At 35.8% G+C, this 25,483-nt stretch overlaps 1 protein-coding gene across 1 annotated transcript in view; it reads left to right on the top strand.

Moving 5' to 3' along the window:
• The window catches only part of LOC103210321 (protein eyes shut homolog), a gene marked incomplete at its 3' end in the record, with an annotated part of 1,289,761 nt that overhangs the window by 845,637 nt on the left and 418,641 nt on the right, over nt 1–25,483 (top strand). Inside the window, 1 exon segment of the mRNA XM_007956242.1 lies at nt 15,935–16,194. Within this exon segment, the coding sequence (XP_007954433.1) occupies nt 15,935–16,194 (260 nt within the window).

Consider the following 25,483-nt stretch of genomic DNA (forward strand, 5'->3'; position numbering starts at 1 on the left):
TTTTTTGGTATTTTCATGAAAATTCTTCTGCTAGTTGGGGTTTAGTCAACTTCTATATCCTTTCTGTCAAGGCTCTGGGGTCCAGGATTATCTTCTGTGTCTGTGTTAATTGGTTTCCCTTTTCTTTGTTGAAGAGGGTCTGTGCAGTCTTTCTGCCTATTCCTCCATCTTGGAATCAATGACTCTTGAAGAAGTTCTGTACAGTTTTCTTTGTACAGGTGTTTGTGTCCCTTGTAAGATTTATTCCCAAATATTTTATTTTATTTTTTGGTAACTATTGTAAATGATATTGATTTCCTTATTTCTTTTTCAGCAATCTCTTTGCTGGTGTAGAGGAATCCAACTGATTTTGGGATGTTCATCTTGTATCCTGCCACTATTCTAAATTTCTCGATTAGTGCCACTAGATTTTTTACTGTGTCTTTTAGGTTTTCTAGGAATAAGATCATATCATCAGCAAATAGAGATTGTTTGACTCCTTCTTTACCAATTTGGATGATTTCGATTTCCCTTTCTTGCCTTATTACCATGCGTAGGACTTCCAAAACAATGTTGAATAGATGTGGTGATAGAGGGCGATCTTGTCTGGTTCCTGTTTACAAGGGGAATGGTTTCAGTCTTTCTCCATTGAGAATAATGTTGTCTGTTTGTTTTGCGTAGATGCCCTTTATTATGTTGAGAAATGTCCCTCCTATTCCTATTTTGCTGAGAGTTTTGATCAGGAATTGGTGTTGAATTTTATCAAATGACTTTTTGCATCAGTTGATATGATCATGTCGTTCTTTTCCTTTGTTTTATTTATGTGGTAGATAATGTTGATCGTTTCTCTAATGTTGAACCATCCTTGCATACCTGATATGAAACACACTTGATCATAATGAATGATTTTCTTGATAAATTGTTGGAGTTTATTGGCTAGGATTTTCCTGAAGATTTTTGCATCTGTATTCTTGGGGGATATTGGTCTGTAATTTTCCTTTTGAGTAATGTTTTTGCCTAGTTTTGGTATCGAGTCTATGCTTGCTTTATAAAATGAAGTAGGGAGGACTGCATCCTTTTCCATGTTTTGGAATAGTTTGAATATGATCGGTCTCAGTTCTTCTCTGAATGTTTGGTAGAATTCTTTGGTGAAACCATCTGGGCCAGGACTTCTTTTTGTTGGTAATTTTTTAATGACCTGTTCAATTTCTTCTTTTTTTATGGATCTGTTCACCTTTTCCACTTAAGTATGTTAGTTTAGGTAGGTGGTGTATTTCTAGAAATCTGTCCATTTCTTCCAGATTTTCAAATTTATTGAAGTACAGTTCATGTTGTTGTTATGTGCCGTTGAGTTGGACCCGACTCATAGCGACCCCTCCTTGGGTTTCCAAGGCAGTATCACTAAGGAAGTAAATTGCCCAAACTTCCTTCCAAGGAGTGGCTGGTGAGTTTGAACCACCAGCTTTCTGGTTAGCAGTCAAATGCCTTAGGCACTATGAAGTTATTCATAATATTCTGATATTGTCCTTTTTATTTCAGTTGGTTCTGTTGTGATGTCACTCATTTCATTTCTTATTCATGTTATTTGCATTCTCTCACTCTTTTCCTTTGTTAAATTTGCCAGTGGTTGGTCAACTTTATTAATCTTTTCAAAACACCAACTGCTATTCTTGTTGAATTTTTTCTATTGTCTTTCTTTTTTTGTTTCATTGATATATGCCCAAATCTTTATCATTTCCTCTTTTCTGGTGACAGTAAGGTTTTTTTTTTTTTGCTTCTCTTTTTCTAATTGTTGGACTTGTTTGGTTGAGATGTTGATTTTGATTCATTCTTCTTTTTTGATGTTTGCATTTATTGTTATAAATTGGCCTTTGATCATGGCTTTTGCTGTGTGCCAAACATTATAGTATGTTGTGTTTTCATTCTCATTTGATTCAAGGATTTTTTTAATTTCATTTTTCATTTCTTTTCTTACCCGGTCATTTTTGAGGAGGGTGTTATTCAATTTCCATGTGTTTGCTGTTTTTCCATTGATCTTCCTATTGTGGATTTCCAATTTCATAGCACTGTGATCTGAGAAGATGCTTTGCAGTTTTTCAATGTTTTTAAATTGATTAAGGCCACTCCTCGGAAGGAAGGTTGGGCAATCCTACTTCTGTAGTGATACTGCCTCGGAAACCCAAGGAGGGGTTGCTATGAGTCGGGTTTGACTCGATGGCACATAACGACAACAACAACGAGGCTTGCTTTATGGCATAACACATGATCTGTCCTGGAGAATGTTCCATGTGCACTGGAAAAGAGTGTATATTGTGCTATTGTTGACTGAAGTGCTTGTAGACGTCTATAAGATTTTCCAGGTTGGTGGATTGTTTATTTAGCTCTCCTGCATCTTGTTGAGTTTATTTCCAGTTGTTCTGTCTTTCATCGAAAGTGGTGTAGTAAAGTCTACCACTAAGACGGTGGAGTCATCTGTTTGCCTTTTCAACTCTTTTAAAGTCTGACTTATGTATTTTGGGGCTCTTTCTTTGGGTCTTCAGTTATTTATTATGGTTACATCTTCTTGTTTAATTGATATTTTAATCATTGTATAATGTCCTTCCTTGTCTCAGATGGTGGAATTTGTCTTAAAGTCAATTTGATCAGAAATTAATATTTACCCTTGTGCTCTTTTTTTGGTTGCCATATGCTTGATATATCTTTTTCCAATCTTTGATTTTTAGTCTATTTTTGTCTTCTTTTCTAAGGTGTGTCTCTTTTAGACAGCAAATTGATGTGTTCTGTTTTCTTATCCAGACTGCAACTCTCCATCTCTTGATTGATACATTTAATCCATTAACATTCAGTGTAATTATCAACAAGTCTATGAATTGGTTTCTGTCATTTTGTTATGTGTTTTTTCACGATATTCTTGGTTTCGTTGTTCCATATTATTTTCTGTGCTGAGCTCATTATGTTAATGAATTGTGTAATCATTTCCTTTGTTTCTATTGTTTTAGTATTTGCTAAATATTTATGCTTGCTCTCATTCTTATTGTGATATGAAGGTTTATGATTTTTCTTTGAGGTTACCCTGTGAGTTTTAATTTTCTCCTAAGTTTAGAACAATCTGTTCTATCTTGCAACCCTCTTGACTTCCTTCCCATTTAGAAGTTCTGTAACTACACTATTTTTCCCCTCTTTTTGGTTTGTAGTTGTCCTCATTTGCCAATTGATGCCTCTGGTTCCTTGTTTACAAACTTGTAATCTTATTTTACTTTTGATACTTCCATAGCTGTGTTGGTTCCTGGGTTATGTCACCTTGTGCATTAATAGTCGGTTATTGTTTGCAATAGCAATAATAATAATTATTATTATTATATAATATATAATATATATTATATATATATAGTAATTATTGGTTCTCTGTTCGAAGGACTCCCTTTAGTATCTCTTTTAAGGTTGGTCTGGTTTTAACAAATTCCCTTAATTTCTGCTTATCTGGAAATTCCTAATTTCACCATCATTATTGAGGGACAATTTTACTGGGTATGTAATTATTGGTTGGAAATTTTTTTTCTTTCAGGGTTTTATATATACCATCCCATTGCCTTCTCACTTGCATGGTTTCTGCTGAGAAATCAGAGCTTAGTCTTACTGGTTGTCCTTTGTAAGTAACTTTTTGTGTTTCCTGTGCTGCTTTTAGGATTCTTTCTTTGTCTTTGATTTTGATGAGTTTGATAATGATGTGTCTTGGTGATTTTCTTTTGAAGTCTATCTTGTTTGGGGTTCATTGGACTTCCTGAATGGATATATTCTCCTCTTTCATCATATCATGGAAGTTCTCAGCCAACAAATCTTGGACAATTTTCTCAGTGTTCTGTTCTGGAATTCCAATTACACATAGGTTACTCCTTTTGATGGTATCCCACATGAACCTTAGGCTTTCTTCATTTTGTTTTTATTTTTTTTTCTGATTGATCCCTGATTGATCTAAAGTAGTATTCAGGTATTTGTCTTCAATTTCATTAATTTTTTCTTCAATTGATTCAATTCTACTTCTTTGCCCTTTCAATGTATTATCTATTTCTAAAAATTTAGTATTAAACTTCTTGATTTCTATCTGAAGACTTTGTACCATTTATAATTTTTCATTTATTTTGTCATTTTGTTCTTGTATTTTCTTCTGAAATTGTTCTAGGGTTTTGTGTGTGTTTTCCTTAATTTTCTCAGTGTTTTCCTTGATCTGTCTCTCGATCCTTTGAAAATATTATTGTCTATCTGTCTGCCTTTCCCACCATCTTACTGGAATTCTTAATTTTTTATCTTGAGTGTTGCTTCCATGTACAATCTTTTCTCCATTTATCATTTCTTATTGGTCTACTAGTAAGGATTTGGGTTTCCTTTACATTGAGATGTATCTATCCTGAAGACTGTAGTCTTAGATCTTCCTCAGTAAGTGCTTCAAGTACTCTTCACTTTAAAAAAGTATGATTGTATCAACTGTATGTTCCATGTTGTGTTCATTGGACTTCCTGAATGGATATATTCTCCATATATAAACAACACACACACACACTCTATTTTAGAGTTTTATATATTCTCAAACTGAATTTGAAATTTATTTATGTATACTTAAAGTAAATTCATTCAAAAATGAATTTTAGTTTCTTTAAAGATTAAGTAGAATGTATGAGTTTCAGTATCCTAGGCAATAGTCAACTAAAATGAACTGGGATTGACCATATTTAATAAGAAAATTACATGATCTACTATGCTAGGAATGACAAATTAAAGAAGAATGGAATGATATTCATTGTCAAAAAGAACATCTCAAGATCCATCCTGAGGTACAATGCTGTCATTAATAGGATGCTATCCATTCTGTAGTGATACTGCCTGGGAAACCCAAGGAGAGGTCACTATGATTTGGATCTGATTCGATGGCAGTGAGTTTTATGAGGAAGATCACTTAATAATGCTAATATTCACATTTACACATCAACTACTAAAACCAAAGGAGCTCTGACAGCATAGTGCCTAAGGCACTTGACTGCTAACCAGAAGGCTGGCAGTTCAAACCCACCAGCCACTCCTCAGAAAGAAGGTGGGGCAATCTCAGAAACCCAAGAAGGGGTCACTATGAGACGGATCTGACTTGATGGCACATAACAACATTAATCCCAGAGATGGAGAAATTTAAGATGTTTTTACCAACTTCTGAAGTCTGAAATTGATTAGACATCAGTCAAAATATATTGATAATTGCTGGTTATAGGAATGAGAAAGTTGAAAACAAAGGAGAAGCATCATTAGTTGGAAAATATATCCTTGGTTAAAAAATCATGTCAGAAACTGCATGATAGAATTTCTACTCCATGGAAGACTGGCAGTCTACTGCCATAAAGATTTACCACCTCACAAACCTAATGGGCATCATTGTGAATCAGAATTGACTCAATGGTAGCTTTTTTTAAAATCACTTATTCATTGCAAATACCTTTTTTTCCACAACATAAATTGCAACTATACATATGGACTCCACCTGAATGAATATACAAGAAACAAATTGATTATATCTGTGGTTGAAGAAGCTCAGTATCATCTGTCTGGGGGCTAACTATGGAACAGACCATCAATTGCTCATATGCAACTTCATGTAGAAACTAACGAAAATTAAAACAAGTCCACAAGAACCAAAATATGACCTTGATTGTATCCCACCTGAATTTAGAGACAATCTGAAAAATAGTTTTGACACATGACTGAAGGCCAGAGGAGCTGTGGGAGGACAACAAGAACAGCACAAATGAAGAAAGCAAAGGGTTGTCAAAAAGACAAGAAAACAAGAAAAGACTAAAATGGATGTCAGAAGAGACTTGTTCTTGAACTAATAGTAGCTAAAGTGAAAGGAAGAAATGAAGAAATAGAGGAGCTGAACAGAAGATTTGAAAGAGTGGCTCAACATGACAAACTGAAATATTATCAAAGGTGCAAATATCCAGAATTAGAAAACCAAAAGAGAAGCTCATACTTGGCATTTCTCAAGGTTGAAGAATTGAAGAAAGGCTTTTGTGGCAATATTGAAGTATTATATGGGCAAAACATTGAACAATGGAGAAAGCATAAAAAAAAAAAAAAAAAAAAAAAAAAGAAGGAAGGAATACACAGAGTCACTATACCAAAAAGAATTAGAATTAGTCAATATTCAACCATTTCAGGAAGTAGCATATGATCAAGAACTGATGCTATGGGAAGAGAATTCAAAGCTGCACTGAAGGAGCTGAAAAATAAAATAAATTAAAGCTCCAGAAATTAACAGAATACCCATTGAGTTGTATCATGTTTCATCAAATAGATGGAGCACTGGAGGTACTCACTCATTTATACTGGACATTTGGAAGACAGCTACCTGGCCAACCAACTGAAAGAGATCCATATTTCTGCCTATTCCAAAGAAAGGTAATTTAACAGAATGCAGACTATATCTAACAATAAAAATATAATTTAATGATTAACACATAACAATTAAAATATAACTTAATGTAATTTATTGCTGAATCTCAAAACATTTGCAACAGTCAGTGCATTGAAAGGGAACTGCTAGAAAGTCAAGATGAATTCTGAAGAGGGTGTGGAATGAAGTTTATCATTGTTGATGTCAAATGGATCTTGGATGAAAACAAAGAATGCCAGAAAAATGTTTACCTGTTTTATTGACTATACAAAAGAATTTAACTATGTGGACTATAACAAATTATGAGTAATATTGCAAAGAATAGCAACTATGTTGTTGTTGTTGTTATGTGCCATCGAGTCAAACCTGACTCATAGCAACCCCTCCTTGGGTTTCCGAGGCAGTATCACTACGGAAGTAGGATTGCTCAACCTTCCTTCCGAGGAGTGGCTGGTTGGTTTGAACTGCCAGCCGTCTGGTTAGCAGGCAAGTGTCTTAGCCACTATGCTATGTGGACTATAACAAATTATGATTAATATTGCAAAGAATAGCAACTATAGAACACTTAAATATGCTCGTGAGGAACCTATATAGACCAAGAGGCAGTTGTTTGTACAGAACAAGGGGATCCTGAATGGTTTAACATCAGGAAAGTGGGTGTCAGGCTTGTATCCTTCCCCCATAATAATTCAATCTGTATGCTGAGCAAATAATCTAAGAAGCTGACATATATGAAGAGGAATGCAGCATCAGGATTGGAGGAAAAACCATTAACAACATGCATTATGCAGATGATACAACTTTGCTTGTTGAAATTAAAGATGACTTGAAGCACTTACTGATGAAGATCAAAGATTACAGTCTGCAGTATGAATTATACCTCAACAAAGAAAAGAGAAATGATCACAACAGAGCCAATAAGCAAAATCATGATAACCAAAGAAAACATTAAAGTTGTCAGGAATTTCATTTTATTTGGATCCACAATCAGTGCCTTCTGGATAACAATCAAATACCTTAGGTACCAAAGTGGAGGGTCAACAAAAAATGGAAAGATTCTTAATAAGACAGAGTTACACAGTTGCAGCTAAATCATAGCAAAGACTGTGAGAATGGCACAGGACTGGGCATTGTTTTGTTGTGTAGTAGGTGGGGTCTCTACGACTTGGAGCTGACTCAGTGGCACCTAACAACAACAAAGTATAGTTTGAATAAAATTATATACTATTTATATGTATAGGTATATATGGTATGCATGTGACTATTGTACACATATATACACATAGGTATATGTACTTAAGTTTCTAGAAAATAAAACAGTTCTTTGAATATTTAGGAAATCATATTTAAAAGTAGATTTAAATTTACTTGCTCAAAGGATCCATTCAAAAAAAAAAAAAAAACCAGAGTCTATAGTGAAATTTATTTGTTCAGAAATAACTGATATACCATCAATTTTGCTGTGTTTCTATAAATACATACAAAGACACACACACATATACACACCAACAAAGAAAACATATCAAATGTAAACATTTAAAAACATTGAATTTACATAATTTAAATCATAACTAAGTTTATGGTCCAGGTTAAAATATAATTATCCATATTCCTCATTTATATTGTTTTAGCCCTACTTATGGGTCAATAAGTAAATTCATAGAATGGTAACTTCAACAAGCTTGCACTCTTCCTTTCTAAGCAAATGTTTTATTCCAGTCTTCTTCAAGATATTCTAGAAAAAAAAGTCATTTTCAAGACAATCTCCTATGCCACTTGTGTCTACAGAAATAAAATTTACTGAAATCTGGTCATATGTCTCAACAGTAATAGATCCAATTCTCATTTTTTCATGTATCAATAATAGTGACAAACATATATAAATGTCCTCAGTGTCCTTGTAGTTAGCTGTATTGCTCCAATCCCAAATTTAAGTGTATGGACTTTGGATTTTCTCCCAAATGCATCTTGAGTTCCATCAGATTTATTTCAGATTCTAAATTTAAGTATACTAGAAGCTTGGCCTGATGCATTTTTCTGCCTCTCTTGGATACCACTTTAGCTTTCTGCTGTGAAAAAAATAAAAGGTTTTTGACTCTTGAAAAATCCCGGAATTGCTTTTAGAGATGCTGATTTGCCTAGAGAGAAGCTGGAATTCAACAACTGTGAAAAAGACTATTAATCAGCTGTCTTTTTATATAGCATAGTAGACTAAACCATGTAGAGTATTGAAAATGTATACGTAATTGAAAGAAAATTATATTCATGGAATAACCAAATAAATTATTTACTGAAAATAATGATGCTTAAAATTATAGATAATGTTTTCACTATAGATAAATCATTTTTCTTAATATAGTTATTATTAAGTGTTGTCGAGTCAGTTTCAGCTCATAGCAAACCATGAGAACAGAATGAAAAAACGCCTGGTCCTGCACCATCGTCACAATTGTTGCCATGCTTGACCTCATCGTCGCAGCCACTGTATCATTCCATCACACAGAGGGTTTGCACTTTTTGTACTGACCCTCTATCCAGAATAATACCCTTCTTCTGGGAGTGGTCCTTTCTGATAACATGACCCAAGTATGAGAAACCAAGTCTAGCTATTCTCATTTCTAAGGAACATTCTGGCTGGATTTCCCCAGGACAAATTTGTAGCCCATGGTACGTTCAGTATTCTTTGTTGACCTACAATTCAAATGTATCAGTTCTTCTGCAGTCTTCCTTATTCATTGTCCAGCTTTGACATGCGTATGAGGCTACTGAAAATACCGTGGCTTGGCTTGGGCACACTTTAGTCTCAAAGTGAAATATTTGCTCTTAATTTAAGGAGGTTTGTTGCAGCAGAGGGGTTGCTATGAGTCAGATCTGATTCCATGGCAGTTAGTTCGGTTTTTTGGTTTTGGTTGCAGCAGAGTTGCCCAATGTGATTCAACTCATAGCAACCCCTCCTGGGGTTTCCGACGCAGTATCTCTACAGAAGTAGATTGCCCAATCTTCCTTTCAAGGAGAGGTTGGTAGGTTTGAACCACCAGTCTTCTGATTAGCAGTCAAATCCCTTAGGCACTATGATACCAGAGCTCCTGTACAATGTGATAGTGTTCTGGTTACCTAGTGCCACTCTGACAGGAATGTACCACAAATGGGATGGCCTTTACAAACAGGAGTTTATTCTCTCAGTTTGGAGGCTTTAAGTCCAAGTTCAAAGTGCCTGGCTCTAGGGGCTGGATGAAAGCCCCTCAACCTTGGGGTCGAGGTCTGCCTCCTGCTCCTGACCCACTGGAACTAGAGGTGTTTCTTCACTCAGACAGCTGCTGGCTGCTGAGGCTGACAAACCCAAGGTTGACAGGTAAAAAGGCACAGTTCCGATGTTAGCAAATCACATGGCAGGCCATTAATTCAAGTCCATTGTAAGTCCCAAGGCTGACAGAGCATGGTAAGCTGCTGAACAACTACGTGGCTACATTCAGGGTTCAAGCATGCCATAAGCTAGAGATGATTCCCAAAACTGCTGCTTATATATGGTAAGCAGACCACCTACTCAAGCAGCTATTCAGCTGCTCACAGTAGATTCCACCATGGAGTTGATTACCAGTCTCATCATGGGAAATGCTACATGTAGCTGCCCAGCCATTAAACCAAGCCCAGCCAAGTTGACACACAAACTGAACTACAACAATCCCACCTCTTGTCACCTTGGCATCTGTACAGATCTCTCTCATTGGGTGGCTCCAGTCCCCTAGTTCCTCTAAGTGGTGACCTCATCCCCTTGGTCTGGTGGGCCCATTCCTCTCCCTCTTGGGCATGGCAGCCCTGCCCCCTCACTCTTGGGCAGTGGTCATGGCTCCATCCCACTGACTCACATGGATGAGCAGCCCCACACTCCAGAACCAAGTTGGTGAAGGTCTGGCTCTTTGAAACCTAGGGAGCTATGATGGTTCCACCCCCAAAGGCCATGGTCCTACCCTTTCAGGCTGAGGCAGCTCTGCTGCCATTTCTTTGGTCTCTCTGCTTCTGCCAATTATTGCTGAAGGCAACCCATTCTGCAGGAAAACTTCCTGCCTCAAAACACTCAGCATTCTTGCTCCGTCGGCCAGCCAACCTGCTACTCCATTTCAAGCTGGTCTATTCTACCAATTAATGCCCAAAGGTAACCCACTCCACCAGTAAGCCACCCGTGCAAGGGCACCCAGCTTTCTCTTCTGGGGGCTGGAAAGCCTGTTGCTGTATAATCCTGGACTCTAGGCTCTGCTATTGCCGTCTTTCATTCTGGTCTCTCTGCCAGTATCTCTCTGCCAGTCTCTTGGCTCTTCTCCTGCTGTTTCTCATGCCATATGCCAGATTCTCTCTGTCAACATCTTCGATCAAGGACACACTCTACTCCCATTTCTACATTTTAGGTATCCGTCAGAGCAGCACCCCACTCTCTCGGTACCATATTTTGTTGTGGTTACCTAGTGCCACTCTGATAAGAATATATACCACAAAAGGGATGGCCTTAACAAACAGGAGTTTATTCTCTTACAGTTTGGAGGCTTTAAGTCCAAGTTCAAAGTGCCATGCTCTAGGGGCTGGATGAAAACTCCTCAGCCTTGGATTTCAGCTCTGCCTCCAGCTCCTGGCCCACTGAAGCTAGAGGCTTTTCTTCACTCAGACAGCTGCTGGCTGCTGAGGCTCCCAAGCCCAAGGTTGACAAGTAAAAAGGCATAGTCCCAATGTTACCAAACCACATGGCAGGCCCTTAATTCAAGTCCATTGTAAGTCCCTAGGTCAGCAGAGCATGGCAGGCTGATGAACATGATGAACATGGCTACATGCAGGGTCCAAGCATGCCATAAGCTAGAGACTGTTCCCCAAAGCTTCTGCTTATATACAGGAAGCAGACCAGATCCCTAAGGCAGCAACTCAGCTGCTCACAGTTGATTCCACCATAGAGTTGATTATCAGTCTCATTGTCGGGTATACTACATCCAGCTATACAGCCACTCAACCAGGCCTAGCCAAGTTGACATACAAACTTAAGTACCACAGATAGGTCATTTGATTTCTTGACTTCTGCTTCCATGGGTGTTGGTTGTGAATCCAACTAAAATAAATTCACTGACAACTTTAATCTTTTTTCCATTTATCATGATGTTGCTTGTTGGTCTAGTTGTGAAGATTTCTGTTTTATGCTGAGGTGTAATCCATACTGCAAGTTGTAGTCCCAAATTACAAAGAAAGTATTTATTTCTTGGGAGAGAAAAAAAAAATGAGACTCAATAGAATGAAGAGTAGATAAATTACTATTACATTTTAATATTAAAATAAAAATTCTTGAGTTTATATAGAATATGTACTCTATAATCTTTTCTTCACCCTCTTAAAACAAAAAATAAAATAAAAGCAACTAGGAAAAGAAAGATTTATTTTCTATCTGATTAAATACTTGCATAAATCTGCCTCACAGGGTCCTTTTTTATTTGCTTCTTCCTACTCAAAGATTCTAAGGTTCTACATAATATCAAAGAACATGTCACACATTAAACAGAAAGTATGCTATATGTTGTTCTTAAGTACTATAGGATTGGATCCAACTCATATTGACCCTGTGTCCTGTCCTCAACCATTCTCACAATTGTTGCCATATTTGAGCCAATTATTGCAGCCACTGTGCCAATCCACCTTGTTGAGGGACTTCTTTTGTTTTCTCTGACCCTATACTTTATAACATGTATGATGTCCTTCTCCAGAGATTGGTCCTTCCTGATAGCATGGCCAAAATACAAGAGACAAAGTCTTGCCCTCCTTCCTTGTAAGGAGATTTCTAGCTGCACTTTTATGACAGATATTTTTTTTTTTCTTCTGGCAGTCCATAGTATATTCAATATTCTTCTCCAACATCATAATTCAAAGTCATCAATTCTTCTCTGGTCTTCCTTATTCATTTTTCAACTTTCCATTTATAGGAGGCAATTGAAAATACCATGGCTTGGTCATGTGAACCTTAGTCTTCAGAGTGATATAATTTTCCTTAGTATTTTTTTTTTTTCAGCACATTTGCCCAATGCAATACAGTTTTTGATTTCTTGGCTGCTACTAATATGTGCCTTGATTGTAGCACTAAGTAAAATGAAATTCTGGATAACTTCAATCTTTTCTGTTTATCATGATGTTGCTATTTGATCCAGTTGTGAGGACCTATATGTTACATAAATTAATTTTACATTTTAACAGAGAGGAAAATTTTAAGCCTATTGATTCCAAACTATATTCCAGGTAATAGTACACCTTGTGATATAACTAAATGAATGAAATAAATAAATAAATAAAGGAATAAAATAGTAGGTGATTTATTTAGGCAATCCTTATTTAGACTTCTTCTTTCTTCTACATCTCCAATTTTCAATAAGCTAAAAATATGTTGTTGTTGTTGTTGTTGTTAGGTGCTGTTGACTCAGCTCCAACTTATAGAGATCCCATGTACAACAGAATGAAATACTGCCTGTTCCTGTGCCAGCTTCACTATCCCTGCTATACATGAGCCCATTGTCACAGCCACTGTGTCAATCCATCTTGTCAAGGGCCTTCCTCTTTTTTGTTGATTCTCCACTTTACCAAGTTTGATATCCTTCTCCACGGATATAGTAATAATATTTATTACTAAGTCTTATTATTTTTCATACCAAATTTGCTAGGAATTTTTTTTTTACATATTTGTAATGGGTATAAGAAATAAAAGTGAACAAAGTTAATAAGACAAAATTCCCTTTTAAATTATGTGAGTTATTAGATTTGTATTTATAGATTTATGGCCAAAAGTCTGTATACATATTCAAGGTTTGTTCAAACAGATACATATTGCTCAACAATACTTAATCATCTCATATAAATGTGTATTAAAAAAAAAAAAAAAATCACTGCTGTTGAGTAGGATCCAAATCACAGCAACCACTTCTTGGGTTTCCCAGATGATATCACTATGAAAGTAAATTGCCCAGCCTTTCTTCCAAGGAGTGGCTGGTGGGTTTGAACCACCAGCCTTCTGGTTAGTAGTCAAATGCCTTAGTCACTATGCCACCAGAGCTCCCTCAATGTGTATAGTGAAGAAAAGTTTGATTCTTGTGTATTCCATTTAGGGAAGTTCACTTGTATAGTCACCATGTAAGCTGTTGAAGGAAAAAAGGATATTTCCAATAAATAGGTTGTTGGTCTTCAAAAATTCTATCGTGCAAACTCCAGCATTGTTTCTATCACCAAAGCTATATTTTCCAACTAGGGATCCTTCCTTTTTATTTCCAATTTTTGCATTCCAATCACCAGTAACTATTGATGCATCTTGACTGTGTGTTTGATCAATTTCAGAGTACAGAAGTTGATAAAAGTCTTCAATTTTTGCTTCTTTCATTAGTGGTTGATGTGTAAATTTGAATAATAATCATATTGACTGATCTTCCTTGTAGTGGTATGCATATTATCCTAGAATTGACAGAGTTGTATTTCAAAGTAGATCTTCAAATATTCTTGATGATAAATGTGATTCTGTTCCTTTTTAATCCTCAATTTTATTAACATTAACTATTGTATATATTTTCTTCACTATACACATTGAAGAAAAAGTGAAGATCTATTTAATGTGTTTTAATTAGCAAATATTTCATTGTCCAGTATGGCTAAAATGGTCTTGTTCCCTATTGATTTTATTGTTTGTTTTGATGGCTATTAGATCTGTTTAAAATTCATTTAAACTATTGGGCAAGTCATTCATTCAGCTATCTCTTTTCACAATATTGTTACCTTCTATATCCATCCTTCCTTCCTTTCTTTTCTTTACTTTTATTTTGGCAAAATATTACTTATCACGAAGCAAGTGAAAGGACTTCAAGTTATCTTAAAAATCTTTCAGTAAAGTATTTATTTTTCTGTAATAATTCTAAAATTCTCCTGTAACTTTTTTCATGGTTAGTTACTTGTTTGATATCACAATTATTTAAAATTTGGGGCTATGCTTTATCTGCAGACTCACAGAAGTCCCCATCATGATCCCACAATTTATAATTGGCTATCACACCACCAACTGATGAACAAAACTCACATGTATTTTGGATCTGCAGGTTTAATTATAACCAGTCTTTATCCCTTATTTAGATACTATTTTAGGTGGAAGAAGGAGGTCTGGTGGCACAGTACCTAAGGCATTTCTCAGCTAACCAGAAGGTTGGCAGCTCAAACTCACCAGACACTCTGCAGAAAGAAGATGGAGCAATCTACTTCTGTAAAGATTAACCATGTTGGAAACACAATAAGGGTAACTATGAGTTGAAATCAACTTCATGGCAGTGGGTTAGGTTTTTGCTTTTATGTGGAAAATCATCTCCTGTTGCTCTGTCAGAATTGTTTCACTGTTGAGAGCTGAACTGGACTAGTTCAATGGAAAATGCTTGACTAACATGCTATTTGAAGCAAGAAATCCCAAGGTAAATGCAGACACTGGATGACTGATGCACATCCAAGATCTGAATAATTTATTCTTCATTCATTTGCTTTTTCTTAAATTCTCCCATTTCATTCAAATTGTATTACAAAATATGATTTTTAAAATGTATCTTGAATATTTAAACAGCAAAAAAAGATATTTAACCTTATTAAGAAGCACCTAGTTAAATAATAATTAAAGATGTTATATGTTGCTAACCAAACCAAATTCACTGCTGTCAAGTCAGTCCCAACTCATAGCTATCCTTCCTTGGGTTTCTGAGATGGTATCTCTATGGACATAGATTGCCCAGTCTTCTTTCTGAGGAGTGGCTGGTGGGTTTGAACCACCAGCCTTCTGGTTAGCAGTCAAATGCTGTAGGTACTATGCCACTAAGCATGTTGTTAAAGGTAATGAATTAATTATTATTTTAGACTTATAAATAGTGGCCCCATCTGCAAAAAACTGTTTTAAAGAAATAATTGGGAAGTAATATTGAATTGATAATTCAATTCAATATTTTAAATTGATAACCCTGTATTCCTACACTCCAGTGGTCAACTTATGTTAGAAATTTACCAGATATTTAAGTGCTTTTATAGTCAAAATGCCAAAAACCAAACTCACTGCTGTAGAGTTGGATCCAACTCATAGCAACCCCTCCTTGGGTTTCTGAGGCAGTATCACTACAAAAGTAGATTGCCCAATCTTCCAATGAAGTCCATTTCACATTGTTGTTGTTGTTGTTATGTGCCGTCGAGTCGGCCCCGACTCACAGCGACCCCTCCTTGGGTTTCCGAGGCAGTATCACTACGGAAGTAGGATTGCCCAACCTTCCTTCCGAGCCATTTCACATTAGTGTACATTAAATCATACCAGGAAATTAGGCTGACAATGTTTAAACTATGTATTGTTTGTTGCTCCTCTTATAAATAAAATAAAATTAAAACTACCACAGTGAATGTAGTAATTTAATTGAAAATGTGAAGGATAAACTTAAATAAATATTATTCACATTTCTTAAATCCTTTTAACAAAAATTTCTTAAAATTTTATTTCAGCTGTGAATGTACCTCTGGATGGACTGGACAAAATTGTAGTGAAGAAATAAATGAATGTGATTCTGATCCATGCATGAATGGAGCACTTTGTCATGAATCTACCATTCCTGGGCATTTTGTATGTCTCTGCCCACCCTTTTACTCTGGACAATTCTGCCATCAACGCTATAATTTCTGTGATCCACTCAATGATCCTTGCAGAAACAACTCAACATGCTTGACTCTGTTTGATGGAGATCATTATTGTGTTTGTACAGAAGGTAAGAGAATATATATGTTTTAATATTTTATTTATTTATTTATATTTTGACAGTTATGGGTCACTTGTCCCTTGAGAATAATAAGTGAGAAAGAATTTTTCTATATTGGGAAATCTAAGTATCCAAACACTTTAGGGAAATAATGAAAAAAGGTAACTTAAATAGTGTCTGGGGAAGGGCAAAACAGATGGAGGCTTTGCAACTTTTTGGCTCTTTTCTGCCTTCCAAGAAATTCTCTCTTTTTTGGTAACAATTTGGCTTTTTTTGTGAAATCTTGTCTATAGTATTAGTGAGGTTAATCCCACCCCTTTGGTCATATTCTCTGGTCCTAATGAAAGCAGTTGAGAGATGGAGACAGATCCAATCTAAAGTAATCAAATACTTCGATGTGACTTTTCCCTCATCGCTATATAGAAGCATTACTTCTATCAGGTAAAACGATTAAACTACTAAAATGTTACTCTTGCTATTTTATCCCACTGGAAAGAACTCATCTACGAAATAGAGAATGGGAAAATCTGGTGACATTACTGGAGTCCCTAAAATCATCTATACCTGAAACCAGAGGTATATCTGGCTTTTTGATTCACATATGACGATAGTATACTTAAATTTATTGGTTGTGATCTATGGTAGCTAAAGTTGTGGGTCTACTTGGCTAGGTTATGGTTTTGAGTGGCTGGGCAGCTAGGTGTAGTTATTTCCCATGATGAAATTGTAATCACCTCCATGGTGGAATCTACTGTGAGCAGCTAAGGAGCTGTCTTTGGGGTATGGCCTATTTCCAGGATGTAAGGAAAAGCTTTGGGAAATGTCTTTATATTTTGGCACATTGGATCCTACATTTAGCATAGATTTCCTCCAGTGGCCTATCGTGTTGCCTGCTGATTTTGGAATTGTTCCTGGACTTGGGTCAGTGCCCTGGTATGTGCCGGTTGTTCTTGGGATAGCACCATTCCACTTACTGACCTTGGATTTGTCACCCTCAGCAACCGGCAGCTGCAGGAGTTACAAGAAGCCTCTAGCTCCAGTGTGCCTGGAATCAGAGGCAGAACTGAAGCAGAAGGTCGAGGGACTTTCACCAGTTCCCTAGAACTGATACTCTGAATTCAGACATCTAGCTTCCTAAACTGAAAGAGAGTAAACTCCTGTTTGTTAAAGTCATACACTTGTGGGATTTCCATTATAGCAGCACTAGAGAACCAACACAGGAATCATGGACTAGAGGAGCTAATTTATCTCTAATTCCTGATTTATATTAACTATTTTTTCCAGAATATTTCTATAATCATCAAGGGAGTAATAAATATTTATTTACTTTTAGTAAAACATTCCCACGGAAATGAAAAAATTACCAAATCATTTTTGGTAATTGATTTTCCTAACTCATTTGAGGAATTTATATAATATAGTGAAATTCCTTTCCTGTCATCTGGAGTAAGAAAAAAAAAAATAAATAAAATTTGTCATCACATATCAAAGTAGTAATAAGATTTACATTAGCATTCACAGCAATAAGCTTTTAAGAGAATTTAGATTTCACCATTGTACATAAGAACATTTTTTTCCCCTCTGACTTCATCATTCTACTTAAAACTTCAAGAGAATTATGACTGAGCAAATCAATAATTTGAATAGCTTGATGGATGTGGGAGTAGGGTGTGTGGTACAAAGAAACAATGAATCCTGTGTTTATGCCTTTCTGGTTATGTTTCAACAAAAACAGATATTTGAAATATGTATAATTCACAAACTTTTAAACTTCATATAGTTATACATAAAAGAAAATAAAAAGTGTATTTCTAAATTTAAGAAACTGAAGGAGTAAGTTTGTGCAAATCATATTTTATTACATATTTACTTGATACTACCTGTAGTAATTCAACCTCTGTGGCAGAAGGAAAACTAAAGGACTATAACTTTATCAGAATTTGCTCAAAAAATTAAAAAAAGGTTGACTGTGGAGTATTTAAAAAAATTATGTCCTGGATTATATTAAAAGCTATTATTTACAATAGGATCTAAATCAAGACCATTATAAAATTTAAAAAATATTCTGATCAAATTACATTTTAACAATTACTAAAATTTAAAACTCCAAAGCATTCTAAGACTGCACATCACATTTTTTACAGATGCAGCATTTGGAGTCTTCACTGGAAGACGTTGTTGGTATTTGTCTATGATGACTACATCAGCTCAAAAGAAAAGAGCTTTAAGGCTTAAGGTCTGAAGGTTCTGTAGTAGTTTTTAATCAATCTATAGGGTCTGTCATAATTTAAATATGCCAATAGATAAAATTTCAGAGGTAGAGTAATACTGTGACAACATGCCAGAAAATGAAATTATGCATGTTATTTAATTTCACTCTAAAGAACCACCAAGTGGATTAACCAATACTTTTCAATTTATACTATATGATTGCTCAGCAGGTGAACTATTTTGGTATGATTGAAACTTCTGTTCAAAATCGATTATCTAATCCATGTTAGTGTGATGTGAGCTTCTTAAAAATTATAGGGATAATAAAACACCACAACTATCATGATAGTTTTGCAAGAAAAAGTAAGGGCTATGCTTCTGTCTTCCTAGTAGGACTGAGTTGGTTGAATTTGATCCTTGTGAGCACCGAACATTTTCTATTGAAAAATTGGTAGGCAAATAAATGTGCATAGTAATAACTCAATTCTGTTTGTTTTATTTGTTTGAGTAATTTTTGAGATTAAAAAATAATCATCATTTTAACAAAAATAGCACATAGAAAGACAAATGTAATTGTATAATATTTCTAGAAATAAATGGGGTTATCTTGATACCTCAATATCATTAGTTTGGTGATTTAGGGAGCAATTCTCATACTTCAAAATTTATTTTATAGTGCACCTGATTTCTTTTCCATGCACAAACTCCACTCTGAATACAACACGCATCCATCTTACGAGCATATATTAGTAGTACTCTGGAAAACTAACAATTGTATTCTTTATTAACTGACTCAACAAACATTGATTTCCTACCATGTGTCAGACCTTGGTATAGGTTCTAGATAAATTAAACATGACAAAGACATGCCCTCAAGGAATTTAAATTCTAAGGGAGAGACCAGTTAACCAACCATTAAAGCTTAAAGTGGTAAGGCTTTTCTCATACATGGCAGGAGTATGCACAAGGAGCAACAATTTGTGGATATATACCCCTGCTTTCTAGTTTAGTGAGGCACCTCTGAATTATGTTCTACATGACTTCTGAGAGGGTTCCCAGTGGGTTCAAACTTCTGTTACCCACAGTAATAACTTGCTTATTAAGCCATGCTTTATTCCCACTCCTGTTTTATTTCCCCACGCCTTTGCAATACTTCTTGAAACCACTTCTCCAATAAATTACTTTCCTAAAAGTCATTAACTCAGATTCTACTTAAGGGAGAACCCAAGATAAACATATCACAAATCCCATGCCTCGGACAACTCCTGTTTGTCCCCAGTCTAGGCATGTGATTGAAATATTGCCATTCAGAACCCTTCCTTGGGTTTGATGCTGAGAGAAAGCTTTCCCTTTCAACCAGAGTTTTTTAATTGGTGCAGCCAACCACAGTCTTAGTGTTTCCTTTGTAAGTCTGTTTGCAGTAGGAAAGAAGTGTCTGTGAAGATGAACTGTTGTTATTGCTATTTGCTGTCGAGTGGGCCCTGACTCACAGTGACCCCTCCTTGGGTTTCCAAGGTAGTATTACTACAGAAGTGGATTGCTCAACCTTCCTTCCGAGGATTGGCTGGTGGGTTTGAACTGCCAGCCTTCTGGTTAGCAGTCAAGTGCTTTAGGCACTATGCTACCAGAGCGCCCCTGAAGAACTAGTTCTGGCAATATTATATGCCTGGGTTCAGTTCTTAAAGCATTTGCTTCATTCTGCAAGTTGCTTGATATCCATCCCAGTTACCAAAACCAAAAGCACACTGCCCTGATTTGATTCCAACTCATATACAACCTATAGGACAGGATAGAACTTTCCCCATAGGCTGTAATCTTTATGGAAACAGACTGCCACATCTTTCTGGTGGGTTCAAACCACCAACCTTTTTCACTTAGCAGCTGAGCACTTAATCACTGGCCTACCACAAAGAATAAATATTCTTTGTTAAATGTTTTTATTTATATCATATATGTCCAAACAGCAAGGACTAATACATATGGTGAAGGGAAATAGCTAACAAAGTGAAAGAAGTTCAGTAAACTGGGTCCATTTACAGGCTATTAGATATAGAGTCTAAAAACCACATAAGGATTAAGAAGGTATAAATGACTTCAGATAAAAATACATATGAATTTGTATGTGCACACAATGCAGTATAGTTACTATATGGTTATGTGTGTATAGTGAGAGATCTAAAATTATTTCATTTTTAAGTGTAACTTTTTTCTAATGATCTAAGATTCTTTATCTTTCACCTTTGATTTATATATTGGATTATAGAGAAGAATATACCTCTATTGGATTGCAGTCAAGGTCATAAAACAAAATGTGTATGAACCATTGAATGGAAAACCAACTTGCTCTGTAAACTTTCACAAAAATCCCAATAGAGTTTAAAAGAGAGAGAGAGAAGAAAAAGAAACTGAATTGAAGAGAGAGTCAGGGTATAAACCATGCTCTTGCTACTGAATATCAAAAGAGATTAGCTGATTGTGACACTGGCAGCTGTCTGGCTGTGGTATGACTAGTGTCTCCTTTGATAGCCCCACACTGCTTGTTGTTGTGATTGTTAGGTGCCATTGAGCCAACTACAACTAATAGACTAATAACAACCCTATGTACAACAGAACGAAACACTGCCAGGTCATGCACCATCCTCACAATACTTGCTATATTGAGCCCATTATTGTAGCCACTGTGTCAATCCATTTCATTGAGGGTCTTCCCCTTTTTCACTGACCCTCACCTTTAGCACACACAATATCCTTCTCTAAGGAATGGTCCCTTCTGACAACATGACCAAAGTAGATGAGATGAAGTGTGCCCATTCTTGCTTCCATGGAGCATTCCAGCTGCTCTTCCGGGACTGATTTATTCATTCTTTTGGCAGTCCATAGTACTTCCAATTTGTTTCAAACATCAGCCTAGAGTTTTTCTGTTCATCCCTCTTAACAATTATATTAGCTTATTTAATACTGCTATAATAAATATCTCTCCTTAAAAAAAAAAAAAAAAGAATATACATTTTAAGTTAACCTAATGGATCTAAATGTAGTCACTTAAACCAATGTTTCCAAAGAAAATGAAGCAAAAGTTGCTTTTAAATAACACATTACTGAGGATTAAAATGTAGAAAAGATATAAAGTGTTGTATTGAAAGGCAGAATAAGATCATTTGCATGTGCTATTGATTTACAATTGGAATCCTAAGCCTGATGGATTTGTAGTACCAGAGGAAGCAAGAAGTTGCATGTAAATGTATCTATTACTCCAAAACACTATCCTACACTATCCATATTTTATGTCACAGAGCCCAAGATGCATAATTCCCAGCATCAAATAAATGCCACTTAGCGAAAAAAAAAAAAAGTAAAAAGTTTGCTATATTAATAACATTTTTTGATAAATTTAAAATAGAAAAACATATTTGTATTAGCACATATATATTTGGCTTAAATAGCTGTAGGGAAAAATTATATTATGAATATTTTTCATATCCTTATTAATTAACCTTGAGACATCCCAAATATTTGTTGTTACATTTAAAATATTTGCCTTTGTACATATATATATTTTTTAAACTTCTTAAAATTTGATCTTTAAATTTTTATTAGGACTTATTGGAAAATTTAGTGCTTTTTATTCATCTTCTCTCTATTCATATTTATAGTTTTCAAAGATAAATTGCATCTTCTTTATATTGGTTCATTTCCAGGAAATATTATTACTTAAAATGTTTTTATAAACATTACCAATGATGAAAGTCCAGAGAAGTTGTTGGATGACAACTGGAACATCATATATGAAGAAAGCAAAAGACCATTAAAAAGACAATAAAGGAAGAAAAGACCAAAATGGTTGTCAGAAGAGATTCTGAACCTTGCTCTTGAACTCAGAGTAGTTAAAGTAATTGGAAAAAAATAACGAAGTATGAGCTGAATAGAAAATTTCAAAGGGGAGTTCAAGAGAACAAAGTAAAGTATAATAATGAAATGTGCAAGGACCTGGAGAGAAAATAAAAGAGAAAACTACCCTCAGTATTTCTCAAACTGAAAGAACTGAAGAAAAAATTCAAACCTTGAGTTGCAATATTGAAGGAATCTATGGGTACAATATTGAACAAATCAGGAAACATCAAAAGAAGATGGAAAGATTACACAGAGTCATTGTACAAAAAGAATTGGTCAATGTTCAACCATTTCAGGAGTTAGCATATGATCAAGAATTGATAGTATTGAAGGAAGAAGTCCAAGCTTCCCTGAAGGTATTGGCAAAAACAAGGCTACAGGACTTGATGGAATACACATAGTGAGATATTTCAACAGACTGATGCAGTACTGCAGATGCTTACTTGTTTATGCCAAGAAATTTGGAAGATAGCTACCTAGCCAATCAACTGGAAGACATACATACATATTTGTGTCCATTCTAAAGAAAGTTTATCCAATGGAATGGGAAAGCTATCAAACAATATTAATATCACACGCAGTAAAATTTTGCTGAAGATAATTCAAAAATGGTTGCAGTAATACATTGATAGGAAACTTTCAGAAATTCAAACTGGATTCAGAAAAGTATGTGGAATGAGGGATGCTGATGTCAGACAGGTCTTGGGTAAAAGTAAAGAAGACCAGAAAGATGTTCACCTGTACTTTATTTGTTATGCAAATATGTTCAACTGGGTGGATCATAACAAATAATGGATAACTTTGTGGTGGATGGGAATTCTAGAGCACTTAATTTTGCTTACGAGGAAAGTGTACATAGATCAAGAGCCTGTCATTTGAACAGAACAAGACTACTGAATGGTTTAAAATCAGGAAGTGGGTGTATCAGAGTTGGACCTTTTCACCATATTTATTCAATCTGTATGCTGAGCAAATAATCAAGAAGCTGGACTATATGAAGAAGAACACAACATCTCAACTGGACGAAGACTCATTAACAATCTATGATATGCAGATGACAAAATTTCTTGCCTAGAGTGAAGATGACTGGAAGCACTTACTGGTAAAGATCAAAGACTACAGTGCTCAGTATGCATTACACCTCAACATAAAGAAAACAATAATCCTCACAACTAGACCAATTAGCAACACCAAGACAAATGGAGAAAAGATTGAAGTTGTCAGAGATTTTATTTTATTGGGTCCACAATAAAAACACAAGGAAGCAGCAGTTAAGCAATCAGATGTATCACTGGGCAAATCTGCTGCTAAAGACCTCTTTAAAGTGTTAAGGAGCAAAGACGTGACTTTCAAATAAGGTGTGCCTAGCTCAAACGGTAGGTTGGGCAATCTACTTCCATAGTGATACTGCCTTGGAAACCCAAGAAGGGGTCGCTATGAGTCAGATCTGACTCGACGGCAGTGAGTGAGTGAATGAGCTCAAACGGTGGTATTTTCAATCACCTCATATGCATGTGAAGGCTGGGCAATGAGTAAGGAAGATAGAAGAAGAGTTGATGCCCTTGAATTGTGATGTTGGCGAAGAGTGCTGAAAATACTATGGACTGCCAGAAGAAAAACAAATCTGTCCTGGAAGAAGTGGAGCTGGAATGCTCCTTAGAAGCGAGAATGGCCAGACTTCATCCCATCTTCTTTGGTCATGTTCTCAGAAGGGACTAGTCCCTGGAGAAGGATAACATGCTTGGCAAAGTAAAGGGTCAATGAAAAAGAGGAGGGCCCTCAAGGAGGTGGATAGACACAGTGGCTGCAAGGGTGGGCTCAAGCACAGCACAGGACCAGGCAGTGTTTTGTTCTATTGTATATAGGGTTGCTATGAGTCAGAGCTGACTCAAAGGCACCTAACAACAACAACAATAACATAAAATTTTTAAATAAAATAAGAAAGAATGTTAAAAAAAAGAAAAGAAAAATCAGACTTGTCAAAGAAAATTCTAGGTTTTGTTCCATAGAGTTTTAAAGAGTTACCTTGAGAGATTCAAGTTTTTTAACTGAGAAGAAATAGAAACATTTTTCTTTGTTCTCCTTTGCTCTAGGTGGGAAAAGACCAATAGTTGCTTTTCAGATGACCAGTAGGAAGCTTATAAAACCCAGACACTACTCACCAGACTAGGATGTAGAACATTATCTTATGAACTGTGTTTTGTTAGTTGACCTAAATGTCCCCTGAGATAGTGGTCCTTAGCCTTCCAGTCTGGTTGTTCAGTCCCGATGTCATAGTTTTTATAACTATTCCCACTATGTACTGTACTATATATAGGAGTATTGTTGTTGTTGTTGTTGTGTGCCATCAAGTCAGACCCGACTCATAACGACCCCTCCTTGGGTTTCCTAGGCAGTATCACTATGGAAGTATATTGCCCAATCTTCTTCTGAGGAGTGGCTGGTGGATTTGAACTACCAGGCTTCTGGTTAGCAGGCAAGTGGCATAGGCACTATTCTACCAGAGCTCCTACATAGGAGTATACATGCAGTATTTTCAAATATGTATGTAGTCACGCCAACCACTATATCTTTATTTGTATGCAGGTGCACTTTGGTACAAACTCCTTCACCTATTTAACATACATATTCATTTACCTATGTAGCTACTGAAAAATTATTGTTAGTTATTACTATGGTAAATGCCACAACATATACACATCTGCAACAGCAGTAACAGCTTTGACTTATTTAAAATGCAATCCACGTCTACTTTATTATTTCTCCCCTGTCTACTGCATTTTGGTAATCTCATTTCCTTACCCTATTGACATATGTTGCTAGTTGGTAAACACCTCCATCTCAGAAGTGCCAAACATAATGAATAAAGCAAAATCATTGGAAGCAATATTATCCTGTGAGTTTTCTGAGTCCCCTTGGTGCTGAATGTTCTGATTCATCAGCTCTGCTGGGATCAAAGAGGAACGCTGGCACTTCTTCAGCCTGATTCTGAGTTCCAGTGACTCAAAAGAATACTTCTAAGAGGTATCTTAGTTTCAGAATTCTCTTCCTGCCCAACAAAGCAAGTCATGGTAAACGTGGAAATGGAAATGCATCCTAGTTTTTAAATCTTTAACAAGTTAAAAAAAAAAAAAAAATCTAACTCCAATACTTTTAACAGTAAGCATATCTTTGGAGAAAAGAAACTAAATTATTT

Source organism: Orycteropus afer, unplaced genomic scaffold, assembly GCF_000298275.1.
Source record: "Orycteropus afer afer isolate SDZICR_OR568_19922 unplaced genomic scaffold, OryAfe1.0 scaffold00588, whole genome shotgun sequence".
NCBI classification, from domain to species: Eukaryota; Metazoa; Chordata; class Mammalia; order Tubulidentata; family Orycteropodidae; genus Orycteropus; species Orycteropus afer.